General features: G+C 45.5%; 1 protein-coding gene across 4 annotated transcripts in view; it reads right to left on the reverse strand.

Moving 5' to 3' along the window:
* Positions 1-3,748: 3,748 nt before the first annotated feature.
* Positions 3,749-15,920, reverse strand: part of smarca2 (SWI/SNF related BAF chromatin remodeling complex subunit ATPase 2) — a 45,247-nt gene continuing 33,075 nt past the window's right edge. For all 4 annotated transcript variants that reach the window (XM_076270810.1, XM_076270809.1, XM_076270808.1 and 1 more), the window contains 6 exons: positions 11,888-12,105; positions 8,733-8,838; positions 8,365-8,466; positions 6,852-6,981; positions 6,421-6,557; positions 3,749-5,015 (listed from right to left, as the gene is read on the reverse strand). In XM_076270810.1, coding sequence (XP_076126925.1) covers positions 4,980-5,015; positions 6,421-6,557; positions 6,852-6,981; positions 8,365-8,466; positions 8,733-8,838; positions 11,888-12,105 — 729 coding nt within the window. In that variant the 3' untranslated portion in view covers positions 3,749-4,979. The remainder of the gene's footprint in view (positions 5,016-6,420; positions 6,558-6,851; positions 6,982-8,364; positions 8,467-8,732; positions 8,839-11,887; positions 12,106-15,920) is intronic.

The following is a 15,920-nucleotide window of genomic DNA, read 5'->3' on the forward strand; positions in this document are numbered from 1 at the left end:
CGCATTTCTTCTCTCTGTCTCTGCAAAAGTCTGACCAAATGGAACACTTCACTCTCATTTATGGCTCTTCTGTTAACCAGCCAGAGATATAAAACAAGAGCTTAAAACTAAAATAAGATTACTTTCAGCTATGCTGCATTCTCACTGTGGACACTGTGGCTGGGATAAAGCAGAAATTGTTTGCAGCCTTTGGTGTGGATCACAGTGGGAAGCTCTGGATGTGCCTGTGTGGAGTGAAGGCCCTGCATTTCGAGTAGGAAATAGGGAGAAAGAGAGGAAGAGAAAGAATGAGAGAGGGAGGGAGGAAAGAGAGATATGTAGAGAAAGGTACAGGGAGAGAAAAAGAAAGAGAGAGGAGGAGGCAGGAATGTGTCACTGGTCTGCAGCAGTATACATGTGCTAGACGATGGCGAGGTGCTCCCGTCTGTGCCTCCTCACAATGCAGACACCTGCAGGACACCACGGTGACCCCTCTAAAGCTCACACCAGCACCTGCAGGACACCACGGTGACCCCTCTAAAGCTCACACCAGCACCTGCAGGACACCACGGTGACCCCTCTAAAGCTCACACCAGCACCTGCAGGACACCACGATGACCCCTCTAAAGCTCACACCAGCACCGCTCCGCACGAACAGTCCCCCCCGAACAAGCAATTTCAAATCTCAGCGTTGCACCTGTGTGCTTCCATGCGTCTCTGTCAACACACAAAAGCACCCGTCTACCACTGCATATAGGCCCGTCCACCCCCACAGTATTTCACAGCCAGCCTCCCTCCTGTTTCCTGTCACCCCCCACACACACGTCCTCGCTTTCAGCGCATCACTAAGCCGGGCCGCCTGCCGCAATCCCCAAAACCTGACATGAAGCTGAGGAGACCACACTGTGGTCGGAAGCATAAAATAATGCTGTAGTTGAGGGTCTTACTGGGCATGCGAATGAACAAACGTGCCCTGAATTATATAGTGCATCTGTCAAGGGATGTGTGTGTGTGTGTGTTTTCACTCTGCTCAGAGTTTTTGCAAGCCTGCTGTGACCATCCACCTGAGAAAAAATGTCAACACCAATGACAGTCACGTCTGGATGGCAAGTTGATGAAAAACTACTTACTCTGCAACAATATTGAATATCCACACACAAGTTCCATCTAAGGAGGCTGTGCCGGCAACCTTATAAATCATTCATACACACCCTGGGGAAGTCGTTCATCTTGGCCCTGGACCTATACAACATGTGACAGGTACAAATGACATATGGCAATTGCCATTTCCTGGTCTCCACAGGAAGAGAATTTGTGATGATGATGCCTGTCTGACAGAAAAGGGAGAAAATCTGATCCTCTGTAGAGTAATATAATACACACATATGTGGCTCTGAGATGTTTAAATACACATGCACACACACACATTAAGAAAAAAAACCACTTGTGGTACGTGCCCTTACACATTTTCGGTTAGGCCTTCATCAACACTGAGGGGGGAAAAAGCAATGTTTGAACACTGGGTGCTAAATATAACTTCAGTTTTTGTAACTGGCTTTCAATAAATATTTCTTCTTGTACATACAAGATAAGTTCAATGGCACTTCTGTGATCTTCTGATCATACGTAAAGTGGGACACAAAGTTGTCTCTGCCGACTGGTGTCTCTGCCAACATGGGTTTCTTCCACTTGCTTATCGCATTAACCTTGCGTGTTAAGTTCCATTAATTGGGCACGCTTTTATTCAACTTTGTGATTACATCTGCAAATGTTTTCTTGGTCATTCAAAAGCACCAGATGGCCTTGATATCTCAGTGATCAGAAGAGGCTATGAATGTATGTGTAGTGTGCTCTTCAAAAGATCTCACAAAAAAGGCTTTTTCGCGTGACTTCAGATTTGACCAAAAATTGTCTAGAAGTTTCAAAGGCCAGGGAGTGCTGATGTTAGTGTTTGGTTGGAGCATCCATCCTTTCAAACCAACCGACATGCACTGTACACAGACCTCCTTCTCTACACTTAGAACAAATCTACTCCAGGCGCTTGATCTTTTGACCATGTGTTCTGAGATCTATATACTTGATGATATGCAGTTAGGCACACGTAGGCAATGTACGTCAAAGGATTTATTTCTCTATCTATCTACCTAATGCTCTTCATTCTAGACCTCGAACTAAAGAGTCTAACGACTGTTTTTAACTAATTCTCCTTACAAAGCTGTGGTTAATGGTTATCGTTCTTATTTAAACACTATTTTGTCTATTACTAATATTACTATTTTTTTATTTAGGCTATATGAATTTACTTTAAACTGTTCATTTTCATGTTAAAGCAATGTTTATTGATGTCATTGACCTGCTGACTTTGTACAATATTCATAGCACCAAAGGCTTGATATGGTATCCGAGTGCCATCCATTATAAGCGACCACATATCAGGGATGGAGAATCTTATCGCCATTGACAGCAACTCTCCACCACCTGAATTCATTGCACCCTGCACATTCAAGCTCTGAGCGCACTTGGTACCAGTACATATGGAGACAGCGAAAAAAGCCTGCAGAAACAGCAGCAGCTGCTTACTAACGTGATGTTTCTTTTTTCACATAAACAATAATAAAAAGTACAATGCACAAAAATTCCCAGCAGACATTTACAGTAGGTGAAGCCACTCCTGCCACTCTGGCTGTGGATGCTTGGTGAGGCGTGGGGTGGACGACGTGTCAGCTGGGGACCACCAAATCCATCCCTGACACTGACCAGCCCTGATGCCCTCGGATCTCTTTCAAGTGGTGCAGACACCTATTCACCACGTCCCCTGACTCCTGCTAATGGGCCACTACAAAAGATCACTGGCCTCTAAGAATAGCCAGCACCTGGCCCTTTCATTCAAGCGTACACGAGTACGCTCCCAATTCAAAACTTCTGAAGGCATTCTTCCCCTGACCCCACCCCCCTTCAAAAAAAACAGAACACATGAAAAAGGCAAAAGGCAGGGGTTAGGGTGATGGTGGTGGTGGGGGGGCTGGAGGTGGTGATTGGTGTTGGTGATGGCAGGGACTCTAAGGACTCTGCTATCACTAGCTGGAGTGTGATGATGGTAAGGCCCCGATGCAAAAGCTACAGAGGAATAGCAGGGATTGTGTTGGCACCTGACTATTTCCAGCTCTCGTCTTTGGCTCGGAGGGGCGGATTAACCTCCACTTTATCTCTTTCTTCTGAGGCTTACCGCCATCCGTACGGCAAGCAACTTCAAAGTGTGTCACAAAAAACAAAGCCGAATGTGAGCATGTGTGTGTTTGTGCAAGAGTGTGCATGGACTCTTCCCTGAACAGAATCGGCTTAGTTTAGTTCCGTTCAAATGGCTGGAACGCGACAAAAAAAATTCTCTGTTTGATCTCAGTGGGCATAAGTCTCCTTGGGCTTCTGGGGAAGGCCACAGGAGTGCCCTCCAGTGTCCTGTCCAGGAAGTACAACCAGGGCAAGCCAAGAACCCCTAGGGCTCATCCTTTGGCTGTCCCAAAAAACCGAGAGAGATGTTTCACACAGAAGTGTCAAGAGGATTTTGGGCTTGTTCGGCAAACACAACTCACTTACAAAGCTTGTACAAAGGTTTGTGTATTGTTGGACAGTCAAGAAGGCTAAGGTGGCATAAAGTCCGAGGGACTGACGGCTGAAGTTCTAAGTTCATACAGAGTGTTTTGACGCTGGTATGTGCACTGATGTGGTGGAAAGGTAAAACATAATAAGCACAAAGGACACATCCACCTCGTCAATTTCAGACAGATTTATTTGCTTTGGGTCCTGGGGATACAACCACAAAGACAACATTGTGCAAAGAAAGCAAAGGAAGGATCCATTTTCACGTACAGAGGGATGATAGGCAAGGGCCTCACATCCAAAATACACGCATCATATAAGAGCAGACCCACAGTTGGCAACAATACTGCATAAGATCCAGCACAACACTGAGGCAGGAGAGTAAGTGCTCACTTACACTGCTAGGTATGATCAGACCAACAGAGCAGAAACCCGTCATGTACGCTTCCATCGTAGCTTGAAGAATACTGCTAATTATGTTCATTTGAAGGCAAATAATGGATAGCTATTTAAAAAAATCAGCCATTCAACAAAAACAATGTTGTTTTTCTTTTAAAACACAAGTATAAAAATATCCATAGCTGTGAGGCGTTGGGTGATTGAGATATGGGTATTTGTTGATATCTTATCAGACACAAGGAGAGAAATCTGTTTCGTCTTATTTTCCAGCATGTGATCCGAATCGCTGCGCTGTTGGCCCTTCGGCTGCCGACGCCCTGAATGCTGAGATGCTGTGACTGTGGCGTGCCAAATTAAAACTGAATGCAGGTGCACAATCTTGTGATTAAACATCTCTTCGAGGGGCCTGAGAGGGGACTGTGTGAAGTGCCAAAGTCTTTCCACACAGTTTTGTTTTTGCTGAAGCCTCAGTAACATATTGCTAGAATACATTTGTAAAAAAAAAAACTTTTTTAAATATATATATATATATATATATATATATATATATATATATATATTTATAAATTAACCATTTTGTTTTTTTTTTCTTAATTTGTTTATCAAACCACACATAAAACCCTTATTTTTGCAGTAGCTTTTTTGTTGTTGTAATTTTTGTAAATATTTAATAAAGCTGAACTATGTACAGATGTTCTGTATGAGTAATAAAATGTATCTGCCAGGCCCTGAAGAGCACGGGACTGATATCAATCTCCTTTTGCCACCCGCAGCACAGCTCAGGAGTTGCTGACGCGAGGTGTGCGTGTTAAGTTCACGTAGGTTTCAAGCCTGCGACTCAAGCAGGAGAGGGGGAAACAAAACAAAACAAAACAAAAAAAAACAAGCTTGATGGTGAGAAATAAATGGACACTCCAGGTGAGAGAAGAGAAGAAGAGAAAAAAAAGATGAACAAATGACGTTGGGACTGGAGCAAAGGGGTCAGGCATCAGCTGTCCTCGTCCTCACTCGTCCTCACTCTTGCTACCCTCCGACTGCTCCTGTTGACACACAGCGCCATGCACACACAAGCACACACACACACACAGATAAATACACACACACACACACACACAGACAAATAAGAGAAGGGGAGACAAGCCAGAAGCTCCACTGTGCACAACAATACCAAAGCAGCTTCTCAGTTAAACTGACAGGACAGCCTAATCTTTCCCTTCAGGAGATACAGGCACAAAGGACAACATGCAATCGCTAAATCTGCTTCCTGCTGCATCGCAGTTCAGTAAAACAAAGAGAGCAGCACAAAAGAGGAGACAGCAGTGGAGAGGGAGGCCAGACAGAGCTATGTCATGTTGAGTAATGGAAACTGGTGGAGCTCAGATCACTCGCTCTCTTCTGCTACTCCATCACAGAGCCAGAGAGAAAAGAAACGCAGTCAACACAGAGAACACAATGACATCCTTAAAAACGGTCCTCTTGGGATCAGTAATGCACTCCTTCTGTCTGCCTAACGACCCAACTGACTAATTACCTTTCCATAGAGTCTATTGGCATCCAGTTTGAGAGTTATGATGCAAATGAATAAGCGTTTTAGATGACAATGTGGCATAATATCAACAAGGCCTTACCCACCTTCTACTTTAGAAACGCACTTGAACAGAGTGATAGCAATCACCAGAATGGCAATGCCTGTGCAAAGCTAGAATGAATTACTGGACGAATAAAGCCTAAGTGAATCACAGATGATAACTGATGATTGATGATATCTCTGTTCAATTCAAGTGAGTGAGTTTGAAAATGCCAATAACTCAATTTTGTAACAAGCAAGTTTAATTGCCACATGCAAACCAAATCAATTGTTGTTATGAAACTAATTGATAATATGTAGGAATTAAGGGGGATTCTACAGGGATCTAGAGGGCCCTTGTCTCCCAGCTTCAGCTGTCTCCCATTCTCCTGTAGCTTGTCATGCTATACTATACAGTATATGTTTATTATATATATATATACATATACTTTTTGACCATTATGAGTGCACTGTCCAGGTACTTGCAGCACACTTTGTGTATGTGGATTGGAACAGCGTGCTATTCTGACACCAAGGGATGTCAGAACCAGGGCATCCTACTGATGTGACATAAAATCTATACACTCTGTGTGACATCCGATGTCATGAAATGAGTGTTGCATCCGCCAATTGGCTGTGTGAAAAACAGTCCATGGTGATGTTCATAATGTTGTTAGATCATCTGCGTTCCTGTATCTTCACTAGAATTGCATTGTGGGATATAGATGATGACTAGGCTATGGGTTCAGTACCTTGACCGCACCAGTATAGATTAAAACTGTCCTAATAAAGTTGACATACTCGTAAAGAAACATGACAGTGAGGGACCTAAATGGGGAACTTCCCGTTCTAGTGTTGGTTCTAGTCTGTGGACGTACCTTATCGTCTGGGTCATCGTCGCTGTCCTCATCGCTGACCACAGGCTTGGCCTTGTTGCGGCTCTGCCTCTTCTTCCCTTTGTCGTGACTGCGTTCTTCTCTTTTGCTCAGCTTGATCTTCACCCTCACGGACTTGGCTGAGGACAGAAGAAAGGGAAAAGGCAATCATTTTACCCTAAAACTGCAAGGCCGTGTTCACGCTTGGTGTCTTTTTATGACAAGAAAAAGCCGCCACGAGCTCTTCTTCAGCTTGAAAAATCGCTGGCAGCTAAAAGCAGTTCTTTTTTCCCCTTGAAATCCCAGATAATTGGGATTGTGCAGTGTTAGTGTATTTTAGAATTCAAATTGAAACACACCCTCTGAACACCCTCTACATGTTCAAGTTTGAAGGGCAGTAACAAGCAAACGGGACAAACACTAAGCAAACTCACACTCAGTTTCGGACTCCTCCTCCTCCTCATCGTCATCGTCATCACTGTCGTCTTCGCTCTCCTCCTCCTTCGCAATCTTCTGCCTGGCGCTCTTGAACACAGACTGGAGCACGATGGAGTCCTCATAGATCTACACAGAACCCGCCCCAAAACAGTACCATTAGACAGCGCGGAAAGAGCCTACCACCGCCTATCTGTCAGTGTGCGAATAGCAGGCCTCGTTTCTCTGTGTGTGTAAGTGTGTGTGGGTGCGTGTACAGTATTTGTGTGTGTGTGTGTGTGTGCGTGTGTGCATGTAGGTGTGTGGGTGTGTGTGTGTGTGTGTGTATGTGCGTCTATGTGTGTGCGTGTGTGCATGCTTGCATGTGTGTGTGCATGTGTGTGTGAGTGCATGTGCGTGTGTGTGTGTGTGTGTGTGTGTGTGTGTGTGTTGGAGGGGATCTTGCTAAGGGGAGGCAGTGACAGTGCCCATGTGGCAGGAGTTCAACGTAACTCTTTAAAAATTCCAGGGGTTGGGGGGGCTGTTTTGAATCTCTGTTTGTTTGTGTTGACTTCTCTCCTCTCCTCTCCTTTTCCTTTTTCCCTCCTCGCTCTGCTCCGCTGAAGGAGCGCAGGGAAGCTAAACCCTGATGGCTTTCATTAGGAGCCCTGTATGTTTGGCTTGGGCTCACGCGGCCATCTCTGGTGACACACTCCAGGGCTTTCTTGCATGAGCGCCAAAGCAAGCATACAAACAGCAACAAAGAGCTGATTAGAGAAACTGGGGGGATGTTGGGGGGTTTGGGGGTGGGGGGGGGGGGGGGGGGGGGTTTGGGGGTGGGGGTGCTATAGACCAATGCCTGGCTTGCGCTCGAAACAAATCCCTGATCTATGGACGGTCTAAGAGAAGGGTAATTAGAGGAGACTTGCTGGGAGGCTCTTTGGTCAACTCGTGGAGGAGAAAGAGGGAGACATTTTCTGCGGGTCGTGTGAACTAACAGCCACGGAGATGTAAAACAGTCTCAGCAGGGAGGGAGACATATTTCATCCGGATTGTTATTGTGGTGTCATGAGAACTATCTAAAGAGGGAAAGCTTGGATATGTGGCTGTTTGGTGTGGAGATGAAGAGCTTTTAAAGTCAATCCAAATCACCGGGGGCCACATTCAGACACAAACTATTGCTACTAATGTTTTATTTTATTCCAGTGAGTTGACAGCTGATGCTTATTCCACATCTCTTGAACTTTTAAATGTACTTTCCACAGCTTTCCTGTACAAGAACATGGCCAATATAAAACCACAACTCATTTCTGCCCATAAAAGCAATGAAATCTCTACTGGTGCAAATCTACTCATGTGGAAATCTACTCAACAGCTGGAACACTGTATGGGAGGTTGACCAGAAGACACTACCAATGATACTGTATGAGGGATGCTACTAATCTTATGTGATGTTCTTTACTTTCAACTCCATCCAAAGACATAGACACAGACAAGACACACACACACACACACACACACACACACACACACCTGTGAGCCCTCCAAGTTGAAGGTCTGGGCGTTGTGACAGAGCAGCATGACGTCCTTCTCCAGGTCACTCACGCTCCTATACTTGTGACTGCGCACGCGCTCCTGCAAGCAACCAGTAACACTCCTTAGTAAGCACGAACGAGGAACAGAGCCTTCTGCAATTACAACATCAAAACAAAGCCAAAAAAAAAAGCTCTCCCAAACAAAAAGAAAGTTTCAAGAAAGGAAGCTTCAGATCTGAGCCTTCTGCCAGCATGCGAACACAGCCATTTCCTGCAGACCAGGTAAGCACAGCAGAGTCAATCTGAACTCTCAGCCTCTCTGAAGTTATGCAGAGTGCTGAGTGAACACATGCTTGGTGTGTCTACCTTGATCTTCTTGAAGTCCACGGGTTTTCTTATCAGCTCATAGTATTCGGGGAGCTCCTTGCGTGAGGGCAGCTGCACAAAGACCTCACTGAGCTGTCTGCCAGAGCTGATAGAGAGAAAGAGATAAAGAGAGAGAGAGAGAGAGATAAATGATGATGGAGAGGTGTTGGAAGCTGGGAAGAAGGGCTCCTAAAAGAGCCCCTAAAAAAAGAAAATGTACGGGACAAACAGTGGTCTCTCAATCCCACTTTCCCTCTGAGGAGCATCTTAGTGTAAACAGCTCAGCACTTGGGGAGGAGAGTGTGTGGTGGTGGTGGTGGGGGGATTTGGCTTTGACTGACAGGCGGGGGGGGTAACTGACACTGAGGTGTGATTCGAGAGCCAGATGAGTCCTGAAACTATATAGTGACATATAGTACCCCCTTTTTTACGGCTACGAAACTGCACCGTGAATGGGAAGATGATCTATGATAGGCACCAGGACTGGCCTGTGTGACAGGCATTGGAAGTCCTAAAACCTCTTCCCTTCGGTAGTCTCGACAGCTCGTTTTGGCAGTCAGATTTAATTTCTTAAAAAAAAATACATCTCCACCGTCCATAACTGCACTGCTAAACATCAAATCAACAGAAAACACATACAGCACATACTTGGCCTATAAACCTGATTTACATTGATTTGACTGGTGTGGGACTAGAAAGCCAAAGGCATGCTGGCTGCCCTCCATACTGTGCACAGCTTGACTGTAGCTTCACTTGAGAGCTACAACGCAGCAAGAAACGTTGTCACTATTAATCGATTACATGAGATGTTTCAATTAAAATGACAGCTGTCGGATACAAGGGGAAAAATGGCTTCCCTTGGCCTCCAGGAGAAAACGGCTCTGCATCCCAGCCGATATACATCTCCTCTCACCACCACCGTCTGCTCCCTATCTGCACAGCCAGGTAGGTGTCAGAGGGGCTTAACTGATAAGGGCGGGGGGTTCTGTTGCACCAGATGAAAAGGAGAAACAAACAAACAAAGGAAACGAGAAATCGCACTGCATAGTGAATATTTGTCAGGACAATGTGGTTTAAAAACGTACCAATCGTGAGATGCATACAAGGACACTACTGCCTCTGGCTTAGTATGTAAATAAATATCATTAATAATCTAAAAAAGATCTAAATATCATTAATAATAATATCTTCTTAGCAGCAGTGTAGCGTGCAGAACAGAGGGGAATGGGCCGAAGCGCGGAATAAAAGCATGAATATGCTTTGGACTGGATTCAAGCAGCACCTCCTCTTGACGTCAGACCGGACTGACTTTGCCAGCTCTGCTGCAGCCATATCGTGACCCATGACGGCATGATACTGATTAGGCTGATTTCAAAAACAGCCTCTCGGTAAATTGTTTCAGGATGCACCAGAGGAGACGGATCGGTAATAACAAATACACTTTTCAATGTTACTTGGAAACACTTACAACGTCAATGTGTTTTTTATATTGAGTGTGTTATCAGATAGATAGAATTGAATAGAATTTCTTCAGCATGTTGCTGAGACAAGACATCATAATTTAGGGGCTATTAATTAGGGGGCGGTGTTTCTTTTATCTACATTTTTGTGGCCACAAATGTATTGCCGTCACTGCTTCAGAATTAATCTGGGGGTTGCGGACTGGCCTGCCTCCACTGCTAAAACAAATCTAGAGGAGACAATAGGTGGTGTTGAGTTTGTTCAAGAGGGCTGGATATAACAGATAAAATAAAAATCACTAAATCACTATTAACCACTAAATAAATTTAATTTTAAAGTGTAATAAAACACAATAGCCCCAAGATTAATAATTCAACACTAAAAATGAATATTTCTCTTTGATGCAAGTGTACAAAGCAGATCTCCAGGTGGTTTGTTATTAGTGAAGCTACTGAAAAACAAACCAAAAGAAAAGACCTTTTCCACTCAATATGGTACGAGTCACGAGTATGGCTCATAGTGTTCCACAAGGACCAAGGCTCAGCAGTCGTCAAAGTAATAGATGCCCTGAGTGCGACCACAACTAAGCCTCAAGGACCACAGCTAAGGTCCCCCCCCCCCGATGGAAAGGAAAGAGCTGCTCTCTGAACTCCTACAGCAGATGCAGCAGCTAAAACAAAAATTGGCTACAGTGGAGGGGTGTGGGTACAAATCGAACAAAGTACAAAATCGAAGGTCTGAAGTGTCTATTGTGTTCAATCATAGGTGCAATCGAGACAAACAAGACATAAATCGGGAGCCACGTAGAGCTTGAGCACGGGCCCTGGCCCCGGCTGACTCCAGTCCTGTGCTGCCCCTAACTCGGGCAAGAACCACTCCATACGACTGGAGCGAAGACGAAGGAGGGAAGGAGAAAGGAGGGAAATGAAAAAAAAACATCTGCCAGTGGCGACAGAAGAGCTGCAGACTGGAAGAAGCCAGGGGACGTTCAGTCTCGCCGTTCCTGTTACGCGATGTTCAATGGTGAAGTAGGGGGAAAAATGGCACTGTTTCTGTTTTCCCTTTTTAATGGCCACAATGCGTTCCCCTCTGATCAGCTTATCTGTTTACTGAGATTTACTGTGCAACTGGTCTTCAATCAGGTCACTTATTTTCCAATGACACACACCTCCTGCTATGTCCAACAAGCATAAATCAATCCACTCTGTCTACACTGTGCCTGATATTTACACTTACTGACAGCTAAATCTTTTTGAGATTGATGCCGTGGACACACATGGCGACAGCAACAGGCTGCTTTTTTATTAGATTTTGTATGACTGCAACAGCACGGATTGATCACACTCCCAGTCACAGACACAAGGATATTCCATGAAGACAGATACAGTGTGGATATCTTATCACCACTATACTCATCAGTGGCCCACTTTTAAGAAGCATACTTCTACAACTGTGAAGTCAAGTCAAGTCAAGTCAAGTCAAGTTTATTTATATAGCATATTTCATACACAGAGGTCATTCAATGCGTTTTACATAAACAAAAGCAAACAGTAATAGCACATAAAAGCATAGAAGGGCAATATTTAAAGAATAGTTTAAAAAGGTAAAGATCATCATAAAAATGATTTGTTATTATATGGACTACGCTTTCCTGTTTGAGGAATCGTTTTGATGTATGCGCTGTCTGGGCTCACCTGTCCCTGTAGTTGATGACCGTGTCCACGATGGCGGACATCTGCTTGGTGAGTTTGGGGGGGTTGGGCGAGAGCTTCTCGGCCGGCGGTCGGCCCCGCTTCTTCTTGGCCTTCTCGCCGCTCTCGCGTCTCCCCTCCTTGTCGCTGTGTCGCCGCCGCTTGCGCTTCTTCAGCCGGATCTCCTCCTCCATCTCCTCCAGATTCCCGTCCTCGATGGCCTGAAGAAGGGGTGGGGGGAGGGACGAGGGCACCGATGGAAAGGTCAACCAAAAGACATTTTTTCTCTCTCAAAAGCAGTAGAGCACAGGGTTTTCTAATGCCATCCCCTGTGCTCAGGCCTCTTTCACCTCAAGCACTTCTATTCAATTAGAACCACCCACACACACACACACACACACACACACACACACACACACACGCAGAGAGAGAGAGAGACATACAAAGGTCTCTCCACACACAGCACAGGTCCATTCAGACAAACTGGTGAATAAAATGTCCTGCCAAAGCAAGTGGATACAGATACCCTACATGTACATATCATACTGCCTTCACATTCTAGATTGCACAAAGGTGTACTGCATTCATATAAGTGGCTTGATTTAAAGGTAGCAAAAGGTGATGTCCTCTATCTGGTACTGTGTTTGTGCTTGAGATCAAATCACAACAACAGAGCCATGATGACGCATACTACCGGCAATATTTCCCGGAAACGTGCTCGCTGGGAAAACGCCTTGCTTTGGAGTCACATCATGCATGCGCCCACACCCACACGCCACTCGCATGCAGACACAAAAACAAATGCATACGCACACACACACACACACACACACACACACACACACACACAAAGATATGGACACGCACATCCACTAAACACAGACACGCAAACACACACTTAACACAACTGGCTGCATTCTGTAAGTGGCACGGAAAATGGAACAATGCATGCGCGTCTCCGCGCCGACCCGGGAGAAGACGCGCCGCGATAGATTTATGATCTAACGTGATTGTGGGGCGGCTAATTACGCCCAACTGATCGCTAATGGGTCCCATCTGCCTGACGTCTCCTCTCTGCCGCCGCCGCAGATCAGAGCCTCCTCCCTTTTGCTTCTCGGGTGACGTGAGCGGAAAAAAAACAGTCAGGAGTTGAGTCCTCCGAAGACTCTGAAAACCTCCGGCAAGAGCCCCGGCCTCGTCGCGCATCAAATGCTGTCATAATTCATAATCAGCCCAGATGGAGAGCCCTACGCTAGGGCTAGGCATGGGAGAATGAAACCGGGGGGATTTGGTTGCTGTAAATTTCAGCAGGACAAATTGACACCTGCCTGCCAAAATGTGCAATCGTTGTGATGTGCAATCATCTGGAGAGCCCATGCTGAAAAGTTTGTGTCTTTATATGGACAGCGTCAAGCTTTTACATTGTAAAATGTGAAACAAACAAAACATTTTGTGTTTTGAGTGTTTTCTTTTCTTTTCCTCACTGTCGATCCATTTTGTGAATTTGTATGCGTGTCAGGTAGCTTTGAGCACAGTGATCAGTAGAGACGAAGATTACCCCGCTATGTCAAACCAACGATTTTTCTGTCAGCTCCGAGGAGCTGATGGATTACTATCACTTTCACAGAGCTCAATGTGAAGGGGGGGGGGCTGTGTGCTACCTGTGTGCTACGCTACACAGACACACACACACACACACACACACACACACACACACACACACACACACACGTCACTCCACACAAAAATAGCCCGTCCTTAAATCAGGAAGCATGGAAGAAGAAGCAGTGATGATTGGGTTGATGGGTCCTGATAAATTGGACTCACAAATTGGATTAGGTTGTCACATATACCAACCCATAGGGTTACACAGTGCACACTGAAAATTTGTGAGCATTCCCTGGGCCTCTTATTAAACCTTTCCGATGCCTACAATTGCTGCAAGCCTGATTCCCAAGCTGGGGTTACCCTATGAAGACCTGCAAACTCTGACGCAGTGTTGGGAATGAACTCACACTTCTGAGCTCCTGAACTTCTATCCTTCCTCCCTCCATCTCTGTCTCTGCTTCATCAACACTCTCTACAGCTCTGTGCCGCACACAAGATGCTCCCCACTGCCTCTCTCTCTCTCTCTCTCTCTCTCTCTCTCTCTCTCTCTCTCTCTTCTCCCCTACCTGCAGGTACTCCTGCTCCCCTAAGTGGCTTGGCTTACCCCTGTAATTTAACCCAAGGCATGTTGTCACGCACCAGGATCAGTGTGACAACCAGCACAGAGCAAATCTCATTACTTCCGTCTATTTTTATTTATTTCTCTCCACCACCCAAGCACAACCAGTCAAGCTGCGCTCCATCAGGTGCTCACCTGACAACCCCACCCCCCCCACCCCAACCCCAACCACCCCTGCAGCCCACTTACCCCTAAACTCCTATGAGATGCATGGGTACCGGTTATGAAAATTCATTGGCATTTGCATTCAACTCAATTCCCACTAGCGAGGAGGTGTCAGTGACAATAGTGTGGAAGACGACATGAATACTGAGCAGTAAGTATTGGCACTCCTCTCAAAGGCATTGTAGAGTGTGTAAAAAAAGGATTACAGGTGAGCTGGTGCGTAAGTGAGTGTGTGTGTGTGTGTGTGTGTGTGTGTGTGTGTGTATGTGTGTGAGTGAGAGAGACTGCTGCAATAGGAGTTTTTAATAGTGCTGCGCTGATTGGATTCAGCGCTGAACTGAAAGAGACAGCGCTGCAGGGGACAGCAGCCGAGGGAGTTTACGTTCAGCAGAAAGTGTCGCTCCATTTCAGGAAAGAAAGAAATATTCCGGCGGGTGGGGGGTGGTGGTTAGCTGACGCCTGAGTTTGTGGCCATTCGCTCATTACGCACTGCATTTGATGTGGTGTGCTTGCATGTGCAAACTGCAGAATGGCGCCACGTATGCCTAGGTAACTATCCTTATGTATGTGTGTGTATCAGTGTAAGCTATACACATTCTGTACGCGTGATTCTTTACATGTGTTGGTGACATTAAACTTAATCCTTAAAAACGAAATTGACAGAATTGAGAGGAAATGAAAGCAAGAGAGAAAGATGTTTGCAGGGAATCTAATTGGAGTCTAAGGCTTAGATAGGAACGAGAGGAAGATAAAGATCAGAGAGTGGGGGAGAGGGAGAGAGAGAAAGAGAATGAGGGGTGTATAAAGAAAAAGGATTTAATGTTGCTGATGTGAAAGCAGGGGTTACATACAAAAAAGAAGAAAAAAGGTCTACATAACATGAAAAGGGAGATCAAATGAAAGAAGAGGAAAGGAGTGTGAATTTGAGAAATGGAGAGAATCAGAAAAAGTGAGATGCAAAATGATTGCACTACAGGCGAGCACAGAGAGCAAGAGAGAGAGAGAGCGAGAGAGAGAGAGAGTGAGAGAATGGAAGACAGTGACAATCAAGACAAAGGGAGGAAGAAACAGACACAGAGGTAAACACAAACAAAAGACAGCTAGACACACAAACTAATGATACAAGGATACAAGGATACAAGGAAGTTTATGGTCACATGCACATGCACTGGAAGTAAGAAATGCAGTGAAATTATGTCTGGTGTCAGCCTATTTGTGCATTTATGGGGAGGGGGGGGTAAAAAGTGCAGTAGAAGAGGGGTTTAGTAGATTAAGTGGCAAGGGCTGCATAAGAAAGGTGGGGGAGGATTGGGATTGGGGGGGGGGGCACCAACAAGGAGCACCCAAGAGCAACAGGGGCAAGGAAAAACTCCCTTACTAAGGAAGAAACCTTGGGCAGATCGATCCACGGCTCAAGGGGCTAACCCAACTGCCAGGGGTCTTGGTGTGTGTGTTGGGGGGATGACAAGGGAGATGGGATAGTGTGCTGTATATGTGGGGAGAGGGCAGTGTGCAATATGTGTGTTGGAGAAGCTTCCTCATGAGACAATGTGCTGTGTATTGGGGGGGGGGGGGGGGGCAGTGTGCTGTAAGTATGTTGGGGATGTGTTGGAGAAGCTTCCTGATGAAATAATGTGCTGTGTA

This window comes from Alosa pseudoharengus, unplaced genomic scaffold (genome assembly GCF_046254945.1).
Source record: "Alosa pseudoharengus isolate Yale_2024_CS ecotype anadromous, Long Island Sound unplaced genomic scaffold, YU_APseudo_1.1 YU_APseudo_1.1_scf_6, whole genome shotgun sequence".
NCBI lineage: Eukaryota > Metazoa > Chordata > Actinopteri > Clupeiformes > Clupeidae > Alosa > Alosa pseudoharengus.